The following is a 24,635-nucleotide window of genomic DNA, read 5'->3' on the forward strand; positions in this document are numbered from 1 at the left end:
CTTGATGTAATGATTACGGTTTGTTTTCATAATACTTTTGTCATTTCTACGTAATTTTGTTTAAAAACAGCAGTCTATGTCTCTGGCTTTGTAATTAGTACAACTTAGATTAAAATGAATGTGAGTTTTGATCTCTACCAATCTAAAGTATAGTCCGCGCCAAACTGCTAGTCCGCTCTGAAGTTATTGCGAGCAGGTGTAGTCATGCAATTCGCTATGGCGACGCGATTCATTTCTATATTCAGAGCGGACTAGCAATTTTATGCGGATTATACAAATCTATTCCAGACACGATCAATGTTTTCAAGTTGTATGCGTATTAGGATAGGTTAGGTTAGGTTAGATATAAATATTGCGTTCTTTGTCGATGAAGGAAAACATCATAAGAAAGTCTACATGACTGAGAGTTTTTAATAAGATTTAAGAAGGTAACGAGCATACGGAAAACCAGATAGTAAGTGATCACTGCCGCCCATGATCATCTGTAACTCACTCGATTTAGAAGAGAGATTCTTTCCTGAGTCGACATCCACTCCATTCCACCAAAAACTGTTTGACGGTAGAAATGCGTTCCTTTATGTTATTTTCCATATGATAATAAAAACGTGTGAAATTTACCAATCCAAACTGGCCAGCGTTGTGAACTACGAAGCAATATCCTTAAATAATTATTTTGAAAATTAAGATATTAGGTAGAAATGTTTGCGGTAGGTAGGTACGTAGTCAAAAGGTTGTACCCAATTGTATTTATTGTCAGTTTCAATGAAGTTTAAATCAGTGCGGATTTAGTTTTGACATTTGTAAGCCATTTATCACGTCAGCTGTCAAGTTAATTAATGACGACTTAAATCTCGTATTAATTTATTGCTACGAAATTATTACCTAGCGTTATGACCGACTTTGAAACGGTAAAGGTTAGACCTTTTCATACCTACTTATTATGGGCACATACCTTAGTATTTAATGAAACTAATACTAGGTACTGACTGACAGACAACGCTCAAAATAGTACGTCTAAAGTAGTAGCAATTTTTGTCATATTTTGGGAAAACAGTTTCGATGAAATGATTTGTGTAACGGAAACGGTTATGCTAAAGCGTTTAGTTACGGTAATATTATAATATTGAATTATATCGATCTAGGTAGATGGTAAATTCCATGATAAAAATGACATTAAAAGATCTCTCTCTCTCTCTATCTGCCCAAGTCTCTGCTAAAAACTTAATCTGACACTCTTGTTTTCAATGTTTCTGGCTTATATATATTTTAAAAAGCTCGGACCTTCTGGAATAGAAATGAAGCTGCAATTAAAATACAATTTTGTAACGTGAGGAGAGGTACTATACTATACCGTTTTCGAACACCATTTTAATATAATGTACTACGATAGGTTTTGCATTTTACCATTTATTCATCATAATTGCAACAAATAATTAGGTACTTGCCATTACGAAAAATTCAAAAGACTAAAAAAAATAAGTTATACGTTATATGAATTTTGAAACCGCTACCATGGATTTGAAATATAACCGTTAAAATAAACGTATGTGTTACATTTAACCATTTATTATTTACATTCTACTTATCCGCCATTGCAGTAAACTGACCAATCAGAACACAGCTCCGCCGCGTCTAAACACTGTGACATATTAGTGACGTAAACAATAATTCAATTAACTAGTGTTGCCCCAGCTTATCGTCACGGTTTTATCGAGTGAAGAAAATCGATGCTAATTGATTGCCTTATCGCGAAAAATGTGCTAAATACAACATTTACCTAGGTAGGTAATATTGAAAGTTATTTAATAATATGTTAGTATCGGTTTTTACAGATAATTTTAGTTTTTCGATGTACCTACTCTAAAGCCATTAATGTAGGTATATAATGGTATTCATATCAATAGATAGATGTATGTTAAGTATGTATATATAAATGTATTTAAACAAACATGAACATATCAATATACGAGTTTTGTATTCATGAAACTTATAAGTTTCAAAACTGTTTAAAATTTTAGTAGATGATCTATTTCAACTTCAAAGCTATTAAGCTATTAAGCTTCAAAGCATACCTATTATTCATCAAAATACATCTACCTAAGAATACAAGTGTACTTGTAAAATAAATAATGCTGTTAATAATACGTACCTAATATAAAATATATAACTTTCACAGCATTGCCATAACTGTAAGCGATCTCGCTAAAATCGAGGGGACTTAATACTGAATACGAATTCAATTGAAGCATCTTTTGTGCAATTCAAAAGTCGATCCTTTATTGAAAGCCATTTTCGCCAACAATCGTATCAATAAGAAAATAATTCGGGGCGCGATGTTATACGAACCAAAAGGTACTTACCATGTGTTACGATCGTGTACGCGAATATAATATTTATTGTAATATACGAAAGAACGAAAAATGCTTGCAGATTTCGTATAGAACTGACGCATTATTGTCTGTACTGTACATGGAATTTTATATTGAATGAATGATGAAATATGGATCGCATGCTTAATAATGACCGAGTCGTGATGTTTTTGAATGATATTCTTAATTTTGGAAAGTGAAGACGCAAGCCACCTTTTGATTGCCTTCAGGGTTTCGGACTAAATGTTACGATTGTTAAAATAATTTATTTAATCGTTAAATTGTGGCAACACCGCAATTGTGAGGAAATTTTAATTCTGATGGGTTTTGATGTTAAGTAATAAGTATATGGTGCAAACCACCTGGCTTTTTTATACTATAAAATATTTTAGTATTGTTTATTGAATGCCTATTAAATAATTAAAGTTACTTTAATATTTCTGCCCTTTTGTGTACAGCGTAAAATTGACCCCACGGTAGGTGCATAAAATACTTAGGAGATGTGATATGTGAACAATTATTAAAATATTTATTGTAGGTATGCTGCCTAAAAATGATGTTTTTTATCGATAAAAAACAATAAGATTAAAAATAATTGTTTTTACGTATCTGTAATAAGACGGTTTTTAATTTAAAAGTGGAAATAAAATTGTAATTTTTAGAACAATTTTTACCTACTCAATTAAACGCACGAAATTCCTACCTACTTTAGAAAACGAATACTGAATGAAATAAAACAAAATAATGTGTATTGTTCTAATGATTTTGCATAAAGTTCCAGCCTTTTACATAATCCTTCGCATAAAAAAACACATAATGTATTTTCCCTCACCTTTAATCCAAACAGTATCGGAAATAGGGTCATTTTAACGATTTCGACCAATTATAGAGGACCCAACCCAAAACTCACAAACCCCACTAAAAGCACATAATTACCCAAACGTCGGCGATACCAAAGGAGAATTAAAATCGATTATATTGATATCGATCCTTATCTAAATCAATATCTTGTATCGAAAGGTGTCAGGTGATATCGTGATATTTTTATTATAAACTCTACATGGCTCTACATGCGTGGTTTTTGAATTTGTTCTTTTTTATTTTTTTTACGCTGAAATGTATTTTTAGAGGCTAAAATGTTATACTATTTTCTGTTTGAACCTACTATTTCCTGTTTATTTCTTTATATTTTAGCAAAAGTCCCATTAAAATTGGCTTAACTTAATAAACCGAAACAAACATTAAGAAACCTTGAAAATAATTATTAATCTTTGAAATTACAAATAAATATTATGTCGAGAAAAATGATATTTAAATAAACTGTGTTTAAAAGTATCTATTACTAAAGATACTAGGTAGATATAATATGTATAAAAATGGCTAAAGAGCGAATGTTGTTAAGATTTTCATACATTAACTTCCTTTCCGCTTCGCACTGACTCCATCTCGGAATTATACTTGACATATACTTTAGAACTACTTTAAACCAATTGGAAATAAGTCATGGAGTAAACTTTTACGGCCATATCGGGACTACTTCCACTATATAATTGAATGTCTTTCTTTAATACTAACAATATGTGTGTGAGTACCTTTTTTTATAATATAGGAGTAGCAGACGAGCATACAGTCCACCTGATGGTAAGTGGCCACTGCCGCCCATGGACATCTGTAATCAACCCCAGATAGGATTAGATATTCCTACCTGCGGTCGGCCACAGATGCGCCGCTACCCCTGAGGACTAAGCTGGAACGCCTCGGAAAAGTCTGTCTCCCTTACCACACCCTTCAAACCGGAACACAGCGTCTAACACTGCTGTTATTAGGTAGAAATAAAGTACCTACCTACATATCTTCATATGTTTGCGAGCATAGCTACTCGTATAATAACTCACTATGTATCATTCATCATTATCATTCATCAACCTGTAGATATTAATTTCAAAGCAATTCATAATTTTCTTCTTGCTGAACACTTTGTGTGGTTACAAAGTCGTGATAATTACACATAGATCTAGTTCTATCTTACGTTATAATAATAGTGGGTATATCATGTGACCTTAATGAGTTATAAGTCATCATTATTTTATAAATGTCTGTGTATCTTTGAATGTATAAAAAAGATATAAGAGGTGTGTTTGAAGGTAGAAACTTTTGTGATTCAACTCTGGTAGCACCACCGCCACACATACATCTATAATAGCACATACAGCCTAATAAAGCAGTGTTAAATGCCGCTTTTGAAGGAGGGACCCGGACTAATCCAAGGCCTTTTGATGTTATTCTTTTGATGTTAGTCCTCAAGGGTAGCATCTGTGGTCATCTTCAGGTAAAACAAATTTTATCTGGACTTGATTATATATATCCGTGGCTACTTACCACCTACGTTTACCTATAGACCACTAGTTATATTATATATCTATTATTACTAGCTGACCCGGCAAACGTTGTGTTGCCATATAAATAAGAAGATGTTAAGGGTGAACAACCCTTATCATTTAGGGGTATGAAAAATAGATAGTAATCGATTCTCAGACCTACTGAATATGCATATAAAATTTGTTGAAAATCGGTGAAGCCGTTTCGGAGGAGTACGGTAACTAACATTGTGACACGAGAATTTTATAATAAAGACTATTAGTATGTATTATAAAAAAAATGTAGCACTTTTGTACTTTCGTTGCATAAAATGTAAATTAATTTATCAGTAGGAACTCGATAGAATAGTCGATATTTTTTATTCTGAGACGTGTACCAAACAGTATTTCTGTTTAAGATTCTGTAAAAGACTGATAAGAGTTAAAAGTATACCTTATGGGCTTTACACACGCTTTACAAATAACATAAGTAAGCAAAGTAAGCGAGCGAAACCACAGGCCCAGCCTAGCACGCTAATAACAGGTCGCAAATTGCGGGTTGCAATTATAAAATGCATAGTTTACAATGTATGCTCATGTTAATATTACCAGACTGTCGACCGGAACGCGTTGTCATGACTGCTATTATATGTGAGAATTTATTGTAAGTACGCTTTAAAATTAATGCAATAATTAATTTTGATAAGAATGCTTTATTCTTAGTTGTGTGGTTCGCTGCATTCTGACAAGTGGAAAGTTGCGATGCTGTTAAGGTTTTAAGCTTGTAGTCATGGATGCGTTAATTTTGAGTAGAGACTCGGGCGATTTTTAGGGTTCCGTATTAAAAGGTGTTTCTAGTGTGTTTTTTATAATACAACAGTAGCAGACGATCATGCAGTCCACCTTATGGTAAGTGGATATTGCCGCCCATGGACATTGTATAGTGTATGTATTTACTTATTATTGGTTTGTAAGGACGTGTTAATGACCAATTTAAATTTTAATCCTGGATCATAAAACGTTCGGTGACGACGAGATGGTGACGATCGCGAGTTCCATGTTTTTGTTCGCTCAAAAAGTGTCCAATGCGCTTAAAGATGTTTTCACTTCAAAAACTTCACACAAATTAAAAATAAGAAAAAATATCTTTAATATTATGTCAACACGGGTAAATAATTACGCTCGACACTCAGAATATAATAATGATGGACACAATACTGTCACACGGTTGCATATGTAACAAGTTTCATGCGTTTATCTGTTAATTATTTATGTGTCAGTTCACAGGTTTCTATGTTACTTGATCTGACAACACTGATCCTTCAGTATGTCTTAAGCTGTGTACCCACTTGCGATCCGTAATTAAAACCATTGCAGTTACTGTAACCAAAACGATAGTGACTACGTACCGCGAGCAGCTCGCTCCGATCAGATGATAATCATTTTGTACCTGTAACTTTTATTATTACAAGCTTTTATTTAATTTGCTTTGTTAAAAGTAAGTACCTACTTTGTATGTTAACGTCAAATCATGCAACTAAATTTTAACTTAATTTTTTGGCCGCTCGCTGAACGTCGCGCCTGAATATCGTATACCGGGAGCATGTTTCTGTTTGGGTACAGTTACAGATCGTTAATGGGTACCTAGCATTACTTTTATTAGTTATTACAATGTAAGTTTTTGTAATTAACTCAGATTATATATATAATATGGTGTAGATGATATAATTACTTAACTTATCTTATTAGGCATATACTACCACGTAGGTACACGTGTTTTGCTCTTAAACACAGCATCATTAAGTTGAGATGGTTGACTTTTTCTTAATTTCAGCCTCAGGTACGTTGCTACCCTCGAGAACTAAGTAGGAACGCCTCTATATGAGGCGTTCCTACTTAGTCTCCCTTAAAACACCCTTCAAACCTAAATACAGCGGCACTTAACACTGCTGCTATAAAACCGAATAGGTGTGGCGTTAGTGCCATCGGAGTTAAACCACAAAGAACCCTTATATTTACACATATCTAAGTTTTTAGCTTTTCAAAGTGTACCATATAAATACCTATCTTTTTCCCGTACTAATCAGTTTATACACACATTACTAAGACATTAATTCCTCTCAAACCTAACGCTAAGTTAGTCATAGCTCGCCCGCCCCAAACGAACGCGAACATCAATTTGGGACAAATAACGTTTTCAAAAGGCCCCGGCGGCTTATTTACAAAAACAGGCCTATAATTCCACTCTTGGGGTGTCCGGCCAAATGTGGGGTCATTAAATAATGAAGCTGCCGACCGGAGTAATATCTTGCACTATATTCGGTGGAAGGGTGCGAGCTTTTGATTGTTCTGGCTTTTGAACACCTTTACCTACTGTGGGATTTAATTGAGTTAACGGTTTTATAGATAGATCGTCATAATGGGGTTTTCACGCAATTGTCAACTAAGGTTGATTTACTGATCTATATTAAATAAAGGTAAGTGAATTGATTACAGATTAATGAAAATTAACTAAATAGATAATAAATAACCTTCATTTCGTAACAATTGATATAATTAATACCTATATTTTGCATTTCGCTTATCTAATAGGTACCTAACCTGCCTACCAAATAAAACTAAATGCACTATACATGCGTGTTATAGTAAATCTTTGCCTATAGGTACCTACCTATTTCTAAAAAATATTCTTAAAAACATTTAATAAATTACGTACGTTTAATGAAAACAATATTAATTTAAAGTTAAAACTACCTACTTATATTTTAGTCGCTTTCAAACTTTCCTACACCATCAAATATATGAGCATATTTTTTTTTATATCTTATAGATTCATGATGAAAACACGCTTTACACTAATATCTTGATACATGACGAAAACATGCTCTACATAATTTTATCAACGGTTACCTTCTCTATCTACTGAATATCACAAAATTAGTAATAATCCCTCCAACCCAATTTTATATTTCTGAACGTACCCAGAAAAAGGTGCACTCTCTTCAGTCGAACGTATAACAATACATCTACAGATGGACAAGAGATAGGACGCGATGAAGGTGTATCCGAATGATATAATTAAATTAACAGAGGTCACCTCACCTGCCTTGCTCTAATGCATAACAACAAAAAAGGACAACCTTACAATATTAACGAAAATAACCCTAAAACTGTGTTATGAAAATCACAAAGACGGATGGTAAAGAAAGAAAATTTTATACGAAAGACAGAGGTATAAAATTGTTTTAATTTTTTGTTTGATAGAGAATATTAAACATGTTACTTATTAAATAACATTAAAAAAAAAATTAAAGAAAATGTGTTACCATGTATAATATTCGTCAATTTATGATTCGTTCAGGATCAATTATAATTTATTTAAATTGATTTAAAAATTAAATTAAATTACATAGCTGCGTTTCAACTTTGTTTTATAGATATGTAAGTGATAAAAACTAATTAATCAGTTAACATTACCAACATATCGTATAAAAAATATTTACAATATCGATTCACAATTAAACACGTTTAATATTCCAAAACTAATTACATTTAACACGGAAGCCATTAATATACGAAAAGGGACTAAATAAATCAAACTATAGCGAATTAAATTTCTAAACATTCTGCAAGCGCCCCATCAGTTTCCAATCTAATAAAGGCCCATTCACAATCAATTAGTCAGCGTTTTCTTTTCGTATAATCGGTAAAAGTCTATACGCGGCTTAATAATGGCGGGAGCTTGCTTTTTGCCTCCGTTTTTTTTAATAGGGGTAATACTAACGTGCCAGGACTGACACCTTTGCGGACCCCACAAGTGGTTGTATAGGAATAATTTGTGGGCTAATAAAATATAATAACCCGAATAGTGCAGTGTCGACGTAATGGTTTAGTTTTTTTAGATGAAGCGCACCTTTTGTTAATGCAGTTTTAATAGAATTGGAGATGCTTCGGTTATGATATTAATTAGGGCACTGAGAAGTCACACCTACATAGATGTGCTGAATTGTGTACTATAGTCAAAATATGCGTGTATGGAAATTCTTTAAGTTCAGTATAGCTTTAAAAGGTTTATCTTGTGTAAATACTTAACCATTACATAAAAGTTAAGCCTAGTCGGATAGGTAATAAAAAGAAAGAAAATAAATGAAAAAATATTTTAATAATATTACATAGCAATGCTAATCATATTTTTAAAATTGAAATCCAAAATGACAATATGCCATTAAAATATCACTTGTATCTTTAGAATAAATATAACAAATTAAAGTGTGATTCAATTTAGGCCATAAAATTGTAGAGTCTATTAAGTTCGATTTTTATAGACATTTGTCATCAGAACAAATACGTACCTAGGTACACCTATAAATAAGCATTCTACATTTTAAGTCTTATATATAAAAATCTCGTGTCACAATGTTAGTTACCGCATTCCTCCGAAACGGCTGTACCGATTTTCACCAAATTTTATATGCATATTCAGTAGGTCTGAGAATCGGCTACTATCTATTTTTCATACCCCTTAGTGATAAGGGTTCATCCTTAATTTTTTTTATTTATATGGCAACTTTTGCCGGGTCAGCTAGTAGACCATAGATTTAACAATATAATATAAATTAAACCTGTTTACACAGTAGCGAATCACATTTACTTACTACGCGAACTCATGCGCACCGAACCTAGGAAAAATCCTGAAAATTACTAAACAATTTAATGTCCCCATAGGTACACCATTATTCAGATTACATCGCATAACTATACTTAATGTCATACTCAACTACTGTTCATAGATTTAAATATCCACTTATCATACCTCGGACAATACTGCACATATATTTTAACGTCAAATAGTTAAAATACACAGCATTCATTAAGTATACATATTTTATATACATTTAATAGCTCAATTTAGCTATTCGATCTAATGTATGTTTTAACAAAAGTATGGGGATAATCATTTGTTTTTGTTCATGTACGTACGTAAGTACTGGCCGCTCAATGTTAAAACTTTGACCATAATCATAAATTTTCCAAATTTTATCGATCCCATTAAAATTTGTCAATAGTTACCAAAACCTAACAATAAAATTAAATAAAAAAAAGAAAACAAAAATCTGACGCAGTTTGGACAATTCCAATGACTCCTCATATGTTAAAATCCGTCAAGGTTTTTAGGCTATAGAATGTGCCAAAGAATGAAACATATACAGGATGAATTTTTCAAATAGGCCTTCAGGGCCAAATCCGAAACTATAAGGATTAGCGAAAAATACTGAAAGGAGTTACGAGGCCGATTTTGATAAAAACTAAAACTGCATCATTATTTTTTTTTAATATGTTTTTCCCTAGCCGGGAATCAAACGAGTTAACTTTGAAAAAAAAATACACCCCCTATATTATTCCACTATCGATAGTGTCGCTGTAAAAAATCACCCTGTATATCCATAAGAACGCTCGAATAACATTATCCACCGTCTGCAGTCAAGCAAAAAAGAAAATAGATTGACAGACAAAAAGAAAAACGCACTGAGCTGTTTTGTCTATGCCTATTTCATACAGATAATTACACACATACAGGTGATAGGCGCTCATTTATTTAATGCATGGCCAGTAATATAGATATTTCTCCGAATGATAATCTCTAATGTCCCGCGGTGTACGGGGATGTTGAAAAAATATTATTTCCGTTGAATGCAAGAAATGACTTCCTCAATCAACCATCTAACCGAGAACCAATGACAAATGACTAGTTTTCCGTTTAATATGTTAATCTCGTAACATATGGAGCATAGAATTCCCGCCTCTTTTGACGTATGTTCGAATTTGGAATCCCCATTGTTAATGGCTGTGATGTCTTCTTTTGTGCCAGCAACAATGGCGTTTTTGCAAAATGCGTGTAAATTACGCTTTATAAGTAGTCAATTTTAGTTTTTTTCAAAAGAGCCGGCGACTGCGTGTAACTTTCGGTCTTTAAGAGCTCATTGATTTGTTCTGTTATTTTATGAAGTGGTTAATTTTGGTAAACACCCTTCATTATGAGGTTTAATTTTGAAAGATTATGGCGAATACGATTTTTACACGCTTGACAAGTTTTTGTCTAGAGATATTTGATTTATTTTACCTAATCTAGTTATAGTCTAGAGCTCTAGAAACATTCTAGGTTTCATTTAAAATACACTTAGTATTGTTAATTAATAGGATTTAGTATTGATTTAGGTTTTGATTTTGACTTAGATATTATTAACAGATTTTTTTTTATGAAATACAGGTAGAAATGTTAACGAACTTTTTGAAAATATGCAATGCTTTTGAGAATAATGTAATAGGAAAATAATTAAATTAAATACATTAGGAAGATAAACAAAAGGTAATTGTTATAAGTAATTATTGCAGTCTTAAAAGAACCTCATTATTAAAATTAAAAAAAAATCCTAAACCGTCCAATACAATTCCAATAGCACTTTAAAAATCGAAATCGCCGATGACAATAAAAAAATGGCGCGCGTAATGACAGGGAAAGACGCAGATGCGCCTTTCAAAAATCTTTCAATTATTCCGCCGGTATGCAATCATGGCAACACCTTCGAAATAACAGGCAGATATCGCTCGTGTTAGCATATCTCTTTGTCTTCGGTATAATCAATAAGCAATGGGTGTTATCATCGGACCCATCATTAGTCAATAAGGCCCTTTCTACGTGTTGCGATTGGATCGCGCGAACGCGATCTTAAGACAATGCGCCGATTTTATCAATTTTTGAAATCAATGAGCTGTAATGTTAGTAACGGCTTTGTTATTATCAATTCCAAGGCATTTGTATTATTGTATTTTTAAAATACCTAAAACATATTTATCGTTTATTTAGGTACCCATTTTTTAAATATTCTGTCTTTAAAATACGTCGATGGGAATTTTAATGTTATGTAAATCAAAATATTTATGAACGCGTTACATGACTTAGGTTTATTTTTATTAAACAGTTAATATCAGATTAAAGCAGCTCTGTTGCAATCAGTTAAAAACACATTTAGGTACATTTACCTATATTAAATATTTTTTCTAAATAATGCACGTGTTTATCTTGCGCAAACATTACAGTATTACCTTTTTCTAGTACATCCGCTCTCATATTTAACAGTTCCCTTTCTATAGTTAATTTACGTTCCGTTCTAACAATTAGTGTGCACAGAGCCTAAGGAGATTTTAAATTGTCATGTATAGCTTGCTTTCCTTTAGAATAATCAATGTTTAATAATTAAATTTTATAATTGATTTGAGAGACTCAGTTGCAATTTTGATTTTGTAACATGTTTTAAACACTTAATTGCTAGTTGAAATAAAATTATTTACACGTTAAGTAATTAATAATTTTTAAATGAATTTATATTAAAAATTAAAAAAAAAATAATAACAAATTAATAATTAAGCTTATAGTAGGCATTCAACAGATTTAGTTTCCAGAATATTTTTTATAAAAATTTAAATACATTTATTTTTATTAATTGTATTTTATTTCGATTAAATAAGTAAAAGTACCTAATGCTTAATGATGTACCTAGTACCTCATGATTATTATTTAAGCAGTAGGTACAGTTTAGTACCTTACCTTCGCAATTACCTCTATAGGTATATACGAGTACCTCGTACCTATATGTGGCATAATGCAGATTCTAACCTACCTAATTAGGTACCTATGTTATAGGCAGATCATCCTACGCATTAATTATTATTCAATTGTCTTACAAATTTATGACAAGTCACGACCTCGGTAAACCGAATATAAGTTAGTGTGACGGCTAAACCGGTTTTGATAAAACTTTAGATACAAGAGTCAATGTAGGTTTGAAAACCTACATTGACTCTTGTATCTAAAGTTTCATTCAATCTTCAATATTTTGGAATGAATTCCAACATATTGAAGATTGAATGAATTGGAAATATTCAAGAGTGAATGGAATAGTGAAATATTTATAATGCTAACGGTTGATTTTTTAAACATATTAGTCCTCTTAAGCCATGGGCCAAATGAAGCAAAGCAAAGCAATCTTAAGAGATGATTTATAAACATTTTTAGGTAGGTACTTGGGTACCATATTAATTGATATAGTTTTCTTTGTAAAAAAGTGTTAATAAAATCAAAACTTCCTAAATTTTTGCTTCAAGTCCTGCGGTATCAGTCGGTCTACGGAACGCGCAGTAGCGTAAATAAATAGTTAAGAAAGATAGAAAAGATAAAGTATGAAGTATATAAGCGAGAATGGTATGAAAGAGAACTTAGATACAAAAAGTCTGCAGCCACCATGCCGGAGGTAGAAAGATTAAAAAAATAATATGTACAATACCAAAATATTGATTTATTCAACTACATACCATCCATACATTACATACTCATCTAACACAGTTAATGACAGTCGCTCACAGCGTAATGCATTGAACAGTTGCAACTTTCTCAGCGGAACTCGGGAAATACAGGGAAATGTTAATAAGGATGCATACTCTTCCGGGACATTCCAATTTAGTCCTCAGGGGTAGCGACGCATCTGTGGCCGAATTCGGGTAGGGATCTAATCTTATCTTTGATGGTAGTAGAACCCTTTGTGGTTCGACTCCGGCGGCACCACCGCCACACCTATTTCTACCTAATAACAGCAGTGTTAGGCGCTGCTGTGTTCCGCTTTGAAGGGTGTGGTAAGGGCAACAGGCTTTTCCGAGGCGTTCCAGCTTAGTCCTCAGGGGTAGCGGCGCATCTTTGGCCGACCTCAGGTGGGAATATCTAATCCTATCTGGGGTTGATTACAGATGTCCATGGGCGGCAGTAGCCACTTACCATCAGGTGGACTGTATGCTCGTCTGCTACTCCTATATTATAAAAAAAACTGGGGTTAATTACAGATGTCCATGGGCAGTAGCCACTTACCATCAGGTGGACTGCATGCTCCTCTGCTACTCCTATGTTATAAAAAGTGCTTAAATTTTACGTTTCCTTATTTTATTTTAAGTTCTTCGTTGTCTCTCTATTAATTCCCTTACAAGTACAATACCTAAGGAGATTCTTTTAAGTATACCATGCATATATTACCTATACCAGTATTCATCTGTTAATGACAGTAGCTCACAGCATAATGCACTGAACAGTTCCAACTTTCTCGGCGGAACTCGGGAAATACAGGGAAATGTTAATAATGACGCGCATTCAATTTCCTTTTATAAATTGCCCTCATCACACGGACAGTTTTGTTGTGCAGACAGGTTATGTATGTGAGTGATTTATGTGTGAACAAGTCGCTTCTACCTTTAATATTCATATTATTAACTATGTTGTGGGGTTGGGAGGTTTTTTATGTTGATTAGTTGCCTAGTTACATATTTTGAAAGTTACTTATAGGTTTACCTATATCTAAACAGAGTTGCTAGAAATACAATATGTAATGTAGTATATTGATTATATTTTATACTGTTGCTCTTTTGTACATCATAACAAAATATTTTATTTTTATATTAAGTGTGTTGCCTACTTACATATTTTCAAATATATTTACATATTTTAGGTTATTTATATTTAAACGGAGTTGCTTAAAACATAAGCAATTGTACCTATATTGTAATTAATTGTATACTATTGCTTTTTTATATAGTTGTTAGTTTTTATTCGGTTTAAAATAATTAATAATAGGTGCATATACCTACCTATTACATATTATGTCAACATATTAAAATACAATTGAAATAAAATTAATACGGCTTTAACTGAAATATTTAGGTTATAACAATAAAGTGCAATTAATTTTATATTAACATAAAAATAATACTTAAACGATATGGACGACGTTTTTATTTTATAAGTTTAATTTTATTGTTATTTATTATTAAATTTTTAAATTATGTTTAGTTTACATTACATTTAATTTATTTTAGTACCTATTATAAAAACCTTAAGCCTAACTGATTTAATACTTTTATATTAAATATAAAATAACAAAAATTAATTATTAAACAAAATGAGCTCTAAAATGTTTAATAAAATAGACTCATTAATATATAGTTTTGAATGAACAAATAACTTGTATTATTTGTAGACTGACATAATCATTTTGTCGTTTAGATTAATCTGTAATCTTAGATCGATCAAGCAATCCTTGAATTAAGATGTGGGTGTTTGGAATAGAGTCGTAATAGCAAATGCAAACAAAATGTATGCATAAGGCGTCTATATCTTCATTGATACTTAGTAAATGGGTATTAGGTAGGTACTATACTAAGTAAATATTACTATACTAAGTGTGGGTAATGGATATTGACGGACATAGAGTCATTTAGATTTCTCGGAATATGGAATTATTGTCACATTGACATTATATGACTCTACAATTAACATACTTAAGTATAACTATCTTACGTGCAAAATATAGTAGCTATATATGGTTGTACGTACATTAGTTAATATCTTATATATAAAATTCTCGTGTCAATATGTTAGTTACCGTACTCCTATGAAACGGCTTTTCCGATTTTCACCAAATTTTATTGACATATTCAGTAGGTCTGAGAATCGGCTACTATCTATTTTTCACACCTCTAAGTGATAAGGGTTGTTCACCCTTAACATTTTTATTTATATGGAAACACAACGTTTGCCGGGTCAGCTAGTATTTAAATAAAATTTTGCTTAATTTAGAGATATAAGTAGGTATTTAAACAAGATTATTTATAAAATTCAGGAGGTATATTTTTACTATGTATTGATTATTAATGTATTTTAGTTTATCTAACCTATTTATGGGTTATGACAGATTTCCTATCACTGGTAGAGTCTTGGAACTCTACCACGCAGCTATATGTATTGTCGAGATATGATGATAGTTATTGTATATTTCTACGATAAAAATCTTCGTAACGAATTGTAGTTGTAATACAGGTATTAAAAATAAATTCTTATTGGTTTATTTTTTTTCTCTAATCATTTTATTTTTGCATTTCCCATGTACCTACCTATTTGGAAACGAATAAGTATCACGAAATAAAACCATCAATAAGAATGCCTCATCAAATTAAGGTAGAGACGTGGGGATACACTAAACTTGGTGATCAAGATTGTCAAATTTCTATTCTCAGTACGCAACAATCGGATAGATTGAATATTAAAAACGGGCGTTAGTATCAACGCACCTGTAATCGATCTGACGAATTCAATCATATTTTGTGTTGATTAAATTTCTGAAGATTAAAGATAGCTTTTGTTGGAAGAATGCGAATATTTATCATAACGCGTAATGTAAGCTTCTTTGTTTCCCTTTTAAAAGGGTATGCATGCATTTGCCTTGCTAACCACATTTTTCTTGCTACAAAAAAGTGTAAACACTAATGTTATAAGTAGAAATAATTGTGGCGATGTTGGTCGCTGTAGTAGAAAAAATATAAATATCTAATTAGGTGTAAGAAGTGTTTGTCCCTGTAGTTTCGGGACCAGAATAGGGCTACGGTATCCCCTGCCTGTCGTAAGAGGCGACTAAAAGGGGGCTTCCGGGGTTGCGGGCGGCAAGAGTGGGTAGCTCGAACCGCCCGGTAAGCGACCCCGGGAAGGGCGGCGGTATGTGTGGTCGCATACCGTCGTACGCACCAGACGGTGTGGCGAGCGTCAAGCTCACCTGGGCAGAGCCCGACGGGGCAACGCGCTAAGAGGACTCCGGTTGCGTTCCTTTGGAGATCCCGGAGCCCTCAACGCAGCGCCGAGGACGGCCACCGGGGGGGTTTTAGTGCGGTAAAAATCCCACATAACCCTGCGTCGCTCCCACGGCGCCGGGTACCTTTTGAAGGTTTCCCCCTCGTAAACAAAAAAAAAAAAAAAAAAAAAAAAAAAAAAAAAAAAAAAAAAAGGTGTAAGAAGTGTTAAAGTTTTTACTGGAACTCAAATGTTCAATACGAAGTTGAAGATAGAATTATTCAGATGGATAGTGATTTTGGGCATGTAAATTCGCTTAAACACACCTAAATTTAAGTTATCATTACTTACTTTAAAATTGTACCACCTACTTACTCAGGCTCACTAAAGAAAATATAATAGATAAAGAAAATAAAAACCTAAAGAAAAGTACAACGAAAAATTAAGTGAGCTAAACCAGAACCCACAAATTGAAATAAGGGTGGTAGTCCGTATAATTTTTCGTATGGTCTTAGACATTTATGAAGTTAAACACACATTGATTTCAAAGAAAATGCACCCGCAATTACTAAATTTAATATCCGTGCAAACAAACACAAGGCTCTATAAAATACTAGAAATAAATTATATTAAAATCCTTACCTCCATTGTCAGTATTGTTGGCTTCGAAGGTCTTGCTTGTCATGTGGAACAGAGCATCGAGAGGAGTGTGTGGAGCGTTGGACCCTGGTTGAGGAGCACGGCGAGGCTCCGAGCAGCAATCTGACGCCGACGACGACCTCTCCGACGCCGAATCACAGCATTCAGCCGGCGCCATCTCTCTCGGCCTCAACAGCCCTAAAGCCGCTAATCTCCAGCGTTCCCCATCCAGCAACGCAGCACCAGCTAAGCGCTGCAACCGCTGCAACCTCTCAAAACCCGACGCATCCCACGGACGCACTATACGCGGCGGCGTTCGCGGACTGTGCGACAAAATGTCCAGGATAGAGAAACTCTTCACGCCCTCGCCTCGTCTCTCCTCGACCGGCTCGGAAGCCATCTTCAATCTCTTCAGCGGCCTGAAGTAGTCTTGGGGTGACGGCGACCTCGACGGCGCCGGCGACGGGCGCCCAACACTGATATCGTCCTCGGAACAGCTGTGCCCGGACATCGACTCCTCCTCCATCGTTCAATTCACATCCATCACACAACAGTCACAGTAAATATCGGATGTTAGATCACAGTAACGCGGGATACGGCTGACGGGTCGACGCGCCTCGGTCAACTGACGTGGCGTGTGACAGCCCTGGGCCGGGCACCGGTGGTGGGCGTGGCGTACCTACGTGCGACCAATCGGAACACAGTACGCTATAACGGGCACGTTTCGATTGGCCGACGGGGAAGCGCTAGGCACGTCGGGCTGTCACAATCGGCGGTCCAATAAAACTTTTTAATCCGGCCCTGGATTGGGGGCGAGATTCGTGGTGTGATTAATTTAGCTCGCGGTGGACGGGTGCGGGAGGGGGTTGGGGGGGGGAGTCCGTTTAATTACGGGATGAAGACGCGAGTCTAACTACGGCCGCTTCATTATTTAGCGTCGATAAGCCCGACGTTTGTCACTAGAGGGATTGCCACTTTCCTTCATTTATAGTTCATCGGTTAATTGTCTGACGTCGCGTCGTTATTGAAGTATGGTCTGTTTAATAAAGATACTTAGGTATTTACAGTCGTCTTCGAGTGGTAATTAATTTCGTTGATTGCGTCTAATTGAGGCGTCCACTTAGGTATGCCTTTGATTAGAGATGTAATGGCTGAGTAACGGCAGATGGTTGAAGAGTGGTTTGTTTTGCCATTGCGAATCTGCTTACAATGTAGCTAGGTAAATGATGGAAATGATGGGTTTACGTCGCTAGGCAATTGTGGGCAGCCATCCATCTGATGATCTATCTTCTCATTAAAACAAGTAGTTCGGTGTATAGGTAGAGCTCCTATATTATCCATTATTTTCTATCTAGATAGCTACCTATATTTTAACCTCATCTTAAATACTTATTTTCCTACTTACCTTTCAGGTAGGAAAAAATCACCAGTCTAGTTAGGTAGGTAAATAGTTGTATTGAAATTTTCTTGTTAGCACATCAGATCTTTATTATCAAATGTAGATGTATGAATGCAGTAGATTACCATACTCAATTACCTACATCAATTAATGAGTTTAAACCCAGTAAAGAAAATATTCAAAAATATAAATCACCTACATATCTATCGACTTTGCGATTTTTCCTCTAATATTTATGTAGAGTTTGCCTACACCTAATCATCGTCATCAAACTACTATCTTATATGGCCACGTTATGCCAGGCGGAGGAGTGATTTCTGTTCTTACCTAAATGATCACAATTTGCCTTTAAATTTATTTATTTCCCTTTTTAGTCAGGCAATAATGTGTAATACATTAATATTTAGGTACATTGTACTTAAAAACCTTAATTTATCATAATTAAAAAGAAAATTTAAAGTCCACTTATAAATAGCTATTTAAAGGACTCTACCTAGCTGTTTTACATTAATGCTCTCATACCATTTTAGCGAAATCAGGAAAATAATCCTTATCTATTGACAAAAAAAAATATGGATTTTCGCGACAAAAAAATGTAATAAAAAGCTTGTAGGTTTAAAAGTTGTTTTGGTAGGTACCTAAGTCGGTACCTAAAAACCGAACCACGAACTTTTCTGCACAATAAAATCAGCTTTCATAAAACCACAGTTAAATCAAGTTTTTAAAATAGGTAGGTAACCCTAAATAAAACCTAAACCTAAATAGCATTGTTACGTAAGTACCTAATACTTAAACTTAGATATTGTAAGTAGGTCCATTACACTTGTAAGTTTTTGAGCACTTTTGAGGGTAGAGCTCTACTATTTGACTACGGCGGAAAACTGCGCCATCCATTCAATTTTTTCAAATTAAAATTCAATCGCGTTATTCAAAATTGTGCCTATAGAACGAATTTTGAAAGACTGCTTCGGAAGATGTATCGCTATGGAAAAGAAGTGGTACAAGAAACTCTCTCATCTATAGGTAGGTTACTTATTAGGTACCTAACTAGGTAGCACTTACTAATTACCTACTTTCCTCATAACAGCAGTCTTAGTACCTACATTCTTACTTACAAGCACCTACCTACATGAGACCCGAGCTATATTTTAATTTAATTTAATAGGTACAAAGGTATAGTCCGCATAAAACTGCTAGTCCACTCTGAATATAGAAATGAGTCGAGTCGCCATAGCAAATTGTATGACTACACCTGCTCGCAACAACTTCAGAGCGTACTACCGGCTTGGCGCGGACTATACAAAGGTCAGTATTCTATTCATGGGTGTCAGTAGCATCCAATATAAAAACAAAGCATTCTTCTTGTGATATACCTCCCTTCTTACTCCAGTCAACCTTTTAATACCCTAACAAGAAGTGGGTAGGGGATACCTACTACCTATTTTACATATTACTAGCTAACCCGGCAAACGTTGTGTTGACATATAAATAAAAAAATGTTGAGGGTGAACAACCCTTATCTCTTAGGGGTATGAAAAATAGTAGCCGATTCTCAGACCTACTGAATATGCATATAAAATTTGGGGAAAATCGGTAAAGACGTTTCAAAGGAGTACGGTAACTAACATTGTGACACGAGAATTTAATATATAAGATTTCAAAACATTTTATTTAAGAATCGCATGACAACATTATTATAAGTAACATTATCAAACGATACTAAAATGTAAGAAATTTACGACTTCAACACTCAAAAACCAAAAACTAAATTACAGGTAACGTCAGTTAATTTGGCGCGAACATGCCGCCATTTTGATTCCGTTGTTTATTTGTCGCTTCACGCTCCGTGGTTCCGGGGTGAGCGTGGAAACTAATCTAATATCGTTGTTTTATTGCCATATTACACCATGATAGGCTTTCAGACCATGACATTGTTTGTACGTTTTGGTAAATGGCTGTATTGAAAAAGTTTGGTGGTTTAGTAGGTACCTATCTGTCTGTTTGATGTTCACATTGAAAAAAGACGGTTGGGGTCTGTTTTGTTTCTACTCTCGGTAATGGAATTACTTTTTAAACGTCTAAGATAGTTAGCTAACTAAATACATGCCAGCTAGGTATATTTCATACCTGTCCCTGTAGCTCCGAGACCAGAATAGGGCTACGGTATCCCCTGCCTGTCGTAAGAGGCGACTAATTGGGGGCTCCGGGGGTTGCGGGCGGCGAGAGTGGGAGATCGAGCCGTCCAGCAAGCGACCCCTGGAAGGACAGCGGTATGTGTGGTCGCATAGCGTCGTAAACACCATACGGTGTGGCGAGCCCTAAAGCTCATCTGAGCGGAGCCCTCAGGGACAATGCGTTCAGATGACTCCGGTTGCGTTCCGTAGGAGATCCCGGCGTCCTCTTAATAACGCTGAAGACCGCCACCGGGGGGTTTTAGTGCGGTAAGAATTCCACATAACCCGGTGCCGCTCCCACGGCACCTGGTACCTTTTGAAGGTTTCCCCCTCGAGAAAAAAAAAGTATATTTCATACCAGCTAATTCTTACTACCTATAAGCATAGATTAGTAAATATTACTCACTCCTAACAAGAAAATGTACCCAGTTTTAAAAATTGAAATAGTTGCGTAAAAAAGTTTTGCCACGTCTCCGTGCATGAAAATAAATAAATAAATAAATAATAAATAAATAAATAAATAATTATTTCAAATATTTTAGGGACATTTTAGCACGGAGACGTGGCAAAACTTTCTTACGCAACTATTTCAATTCTCAAAACTGGGTACATTTTCTTGTTAGGAGTGAGTAATCTTTACTAATCTATGCCTTTTACTAAGATAAACCTACATAAAAGTGATTTAAATACTTTAACTTTACCTACCTATTTAAAACTAACACCATCCAATTCACCAAATAATTAAATTAGATAAATAAATAACCGAAACTAAAATCAATTAATGGCGCCCACAATCCCCTAATATCCGTGTTATTATTTCATTTCCCATTCGCTTCCACCGGAACCGGCGCCATATTGCCCGCTTTCCCGCCATTACAAGCCAATCATATCGATTTCCGGTACGTTACTCGCAAATCAATTTGATTTTTTTAATAATAATTACCCATTATATTTTTGTTTTGTTTATTATTTCGGGTATTACCTATTATTATGAAAATAATTGCAATCGCAATTTATTCAAGGTAAAACTATAGAAAAGGTAATTGTGTTTAAGTAACTTTATATACAGTGACTAGACGAAATTGTTGCACATATTGTATGCATATCGAATAGGACTAGGTTTAGTCCGCGTAAAACTGCTAATCTGCTCTGAATATAGAAATGAATCGCGTCGCCATAGCAAATTATATGACTACACCTTGCAACAACTTCAGAGTGTATTAGCAGTTTGGCGCGGACTATAGGTACTACGAGTATATTCATAATCTTAGGAGGGAACACATAGATTAGTAAAGATTACTCACTCCTATCAAGAAAATGTACCCAGTTTTGAGAATTGAAATAGTCGCGTAAAAAAGTTTTGCCACGTCTCCGTACTAAAATGTCCCTAAAATATTTGAAATAATTATTTATTTATTATGTAAGTTACGCAGTATTAGTTATTTATTCGTAAATGTTCTCTAAAAATGTTTTTATTTGTCAAGAATTCAAAAAAAGAACTTACTAATAAGCCCTTAGTGGCTTCATTCAATTTCAAGGCGGCGAAGTATCTTTACTTATCTATGAGGGAACAGATAATAAAATCCAGGCGGTGCACAACAGCGTTAGACGCTTGGCTACACCTAAAGGTTGTGTAAAATACCTCGTAGGTGGCTACTACACATTTTACTACTTCTTACTACACACTTTAAACTATAGAGAAACAATGTTTAACACTATTGTTATAAGGCAAAAATAGGTGTAGAGGTACCACAAGCGAAAGAGGAAAAGTTATACCATAGTCATAGATTAGTAAAGGTACTTCGCCGCCTTGAAATTGAATGAAGCCACAAACGGCTTATTAGTAAGTTCTTTTTTTGAATTCTTGACAAATAAAAACATTTTTAGAGAAAATTTACGAATAAATAACTAATACTGCGTAATTTACATAATAAATAAATAATTATTTCAAATATTTTAGGGACATTTTAGCACGGAGACGTGGCAAAACTTTTTTTACGCAACTATTTCAATTTTTAAAACTGGGTACATTTTATTGTTAGTAGCATAGATTAGTAAAGATTACTCACTCTTAACAAGAAAATGTACCCAGTTTTGAGAATTGAAAGAGCTGCGTAAAAAAATTTTGCCACGTCTCCGTGCTAAAATGTCCCTAAAATATTTGAAATTATTATTATAAATTATTTAATTATCATGAAAATTACGCAGTATTAGTTATTTATTCGTAAATTTTCTCTAAAAATGTTTTTATTTGTCAACAATTCAAAAAAAGAACTTACTATAATAAGCCATTTGCGGCTTCATTCAATTTCAAGGCGGCGAAGTATCTTTACTAATCTATGGTTAGTAGTGAGTAATCTTTACTCATATATGACCATAGTAAAGAAAGTACCATAGTAAAGTAACTACTACTCTTTCTTTACTATGGTTATACTACGTCCATGTTTTATAATAGGTATAGTCCTCAGAATATAGAAATGGATCGTGTCGCCATAGCAAATTGTATGACTACACCTGTTCGCAACAACTTCAGAGCGGACTAGCAGTTTGGCGCGGACTCTACCTACTTATAGAAGAATGAGTAACAAACGAGCATGCACCCCCTAAACAATAACTCGTACTCATCCATGGAGATTTGCGATCAAACCCAGATAGAATTGAAATTCTACCTGAGGTCTATGCGGATTTGAGAACTAACCTGCAATACCTCGTTGTCTTCAAACCAGAACATTGAAGCTTTTAATACCTCCTGCGTTTATAGGGCAGAGATAGATCTTGCTTCGGTGTATCAGCAGTCGAACCTTGAGGGTTTCTACCACCTTCAAGAGTTAATAAAACCTACGTTATAGGTATTTCATTTCTGCCTATATAACAGCAGTGTTAGGCGCTGCTGTATTCCGTTTTGAAGGTAGTGGTGAGGGAGACAGACTTTTCCGAGGCGTTCCAGCTTAGTCGTCAGGGGTAGCGGCGCATCTGTGTTCGACCTCAGGTAGGAATATCTAATCCTATCTGGAGTTGATTAAAGATGGGCAGCAGTAGCCACTTACCATCAGTTGGACTGCATGCTCGTCTGCTACTCCTATAATAAAAAAGGTAGATACAGAATAAACATAGTTCCTATATAAGGTACCTATCTATCTTATAACTACATCGTGAGATATATTTAAAAAGAAATAGCAAAACTACAAGAAATGCTTTTCACTTCCGTATGTCATCTGTCGTACACGCCTATATCCTGAAGACTTAGACTATTTCTAATACACGGGTTATTATGGCGGAAATAAATTATGCCTTCAATCATTCTACATGCTTTTATTTGCCCATTAAAATGAGTATCCTAGCAATTTGTGACGTTTAGGGCAAGGAAATGATAGGGCTGGACTTATGCATTTTTAAGGTATCCTAGAAACACGCATGTGGACGTCGTATACAAGTGAATTTATGAAATGTAATTAAAGTAATTGATCTAATACGAATTAAATATTTCTTTGTTAGTCATATACCTAGCTAAGTATTTTGCTTTACCTGCAAGAAAATTGTTTTAAATTCTTTTTTAAGAAATACAGCTGGTTGAGAATTAAATACTGGTCTTGAATAACGACATTACTACTACCTATTATTACTACCTATTATTTAATTCTATAATAATATTAGATATATACTAGGAAAAATTAGCTACATACCTATATTAAAAAAATTGGAAAATGTATGTTTAGATACCGAACTATAAATTTAATAACTTTATACACGGTTTCGAAATACACATAACCGAAATAAAATAACGAAAATTACAAATAATACGTTTTACGCTTTCGGTCAAATTTCGCACCAACGGTAGCAAAAACTGTCCATGATCCAAATGATAACTATATTTTGGAAACCGACACGTACCCTATACTTAAGGGCGAACTATTTGTAGATTGTATCCGGAAGTCGGCGCCGAATTATGTTGCAGGGTGGCGTCATTAGGCATAGTACCCGTGAGCACGGAATGGGTGGATTCCGGGTATGGACAATGGTTTAGATACATCATTTTCT

At 34.4% G+C, this 24,635-nt stretch overlaps 1 protein-coding gene across 1 annotated transcript in view; it reads right to left on the reverse strand.

The window, feature by feature from the left end:
• LOC140746402 (uncharacterized) overlaps positions 1–17,635 on the reverse strand; it is an 87,853-nt gene extending 70,218 nt beyond the window's left edge. The window contains exon 1 of the mRNA XM_073078538.1: positions 17,028–17,635. Within this exon, the coding sequence (XP_072934639.1) occupies positions 17,028–17,550 (523 nt within the window). The 5' untranslated portion in view covers positions 17,551–17,635. The remainder of the gene's footprint in view (positions 1–17,027) is intronic.
• Between the last annotated feature and the right edge of the window lie 7,000 nt (positions 17,636–24,635).

Source organism: Epargyreus clarus, unplaced genomic scaffold (genome assembly GCF_041222505.1).
Source record: "Epargyreus clarus isolate Ecla_fem2 unplaced genomic scaffold, WU_Ecla_fem_2.2 ptg000002l, whole genome shotgun sequence".
Taxonomy (NCBI): Eukaryota; Metazoa; Arthropoda; class Insecta; order Lepidoptera; family Hesperiidae; genus Epargyreus; species Epargyreus clarus.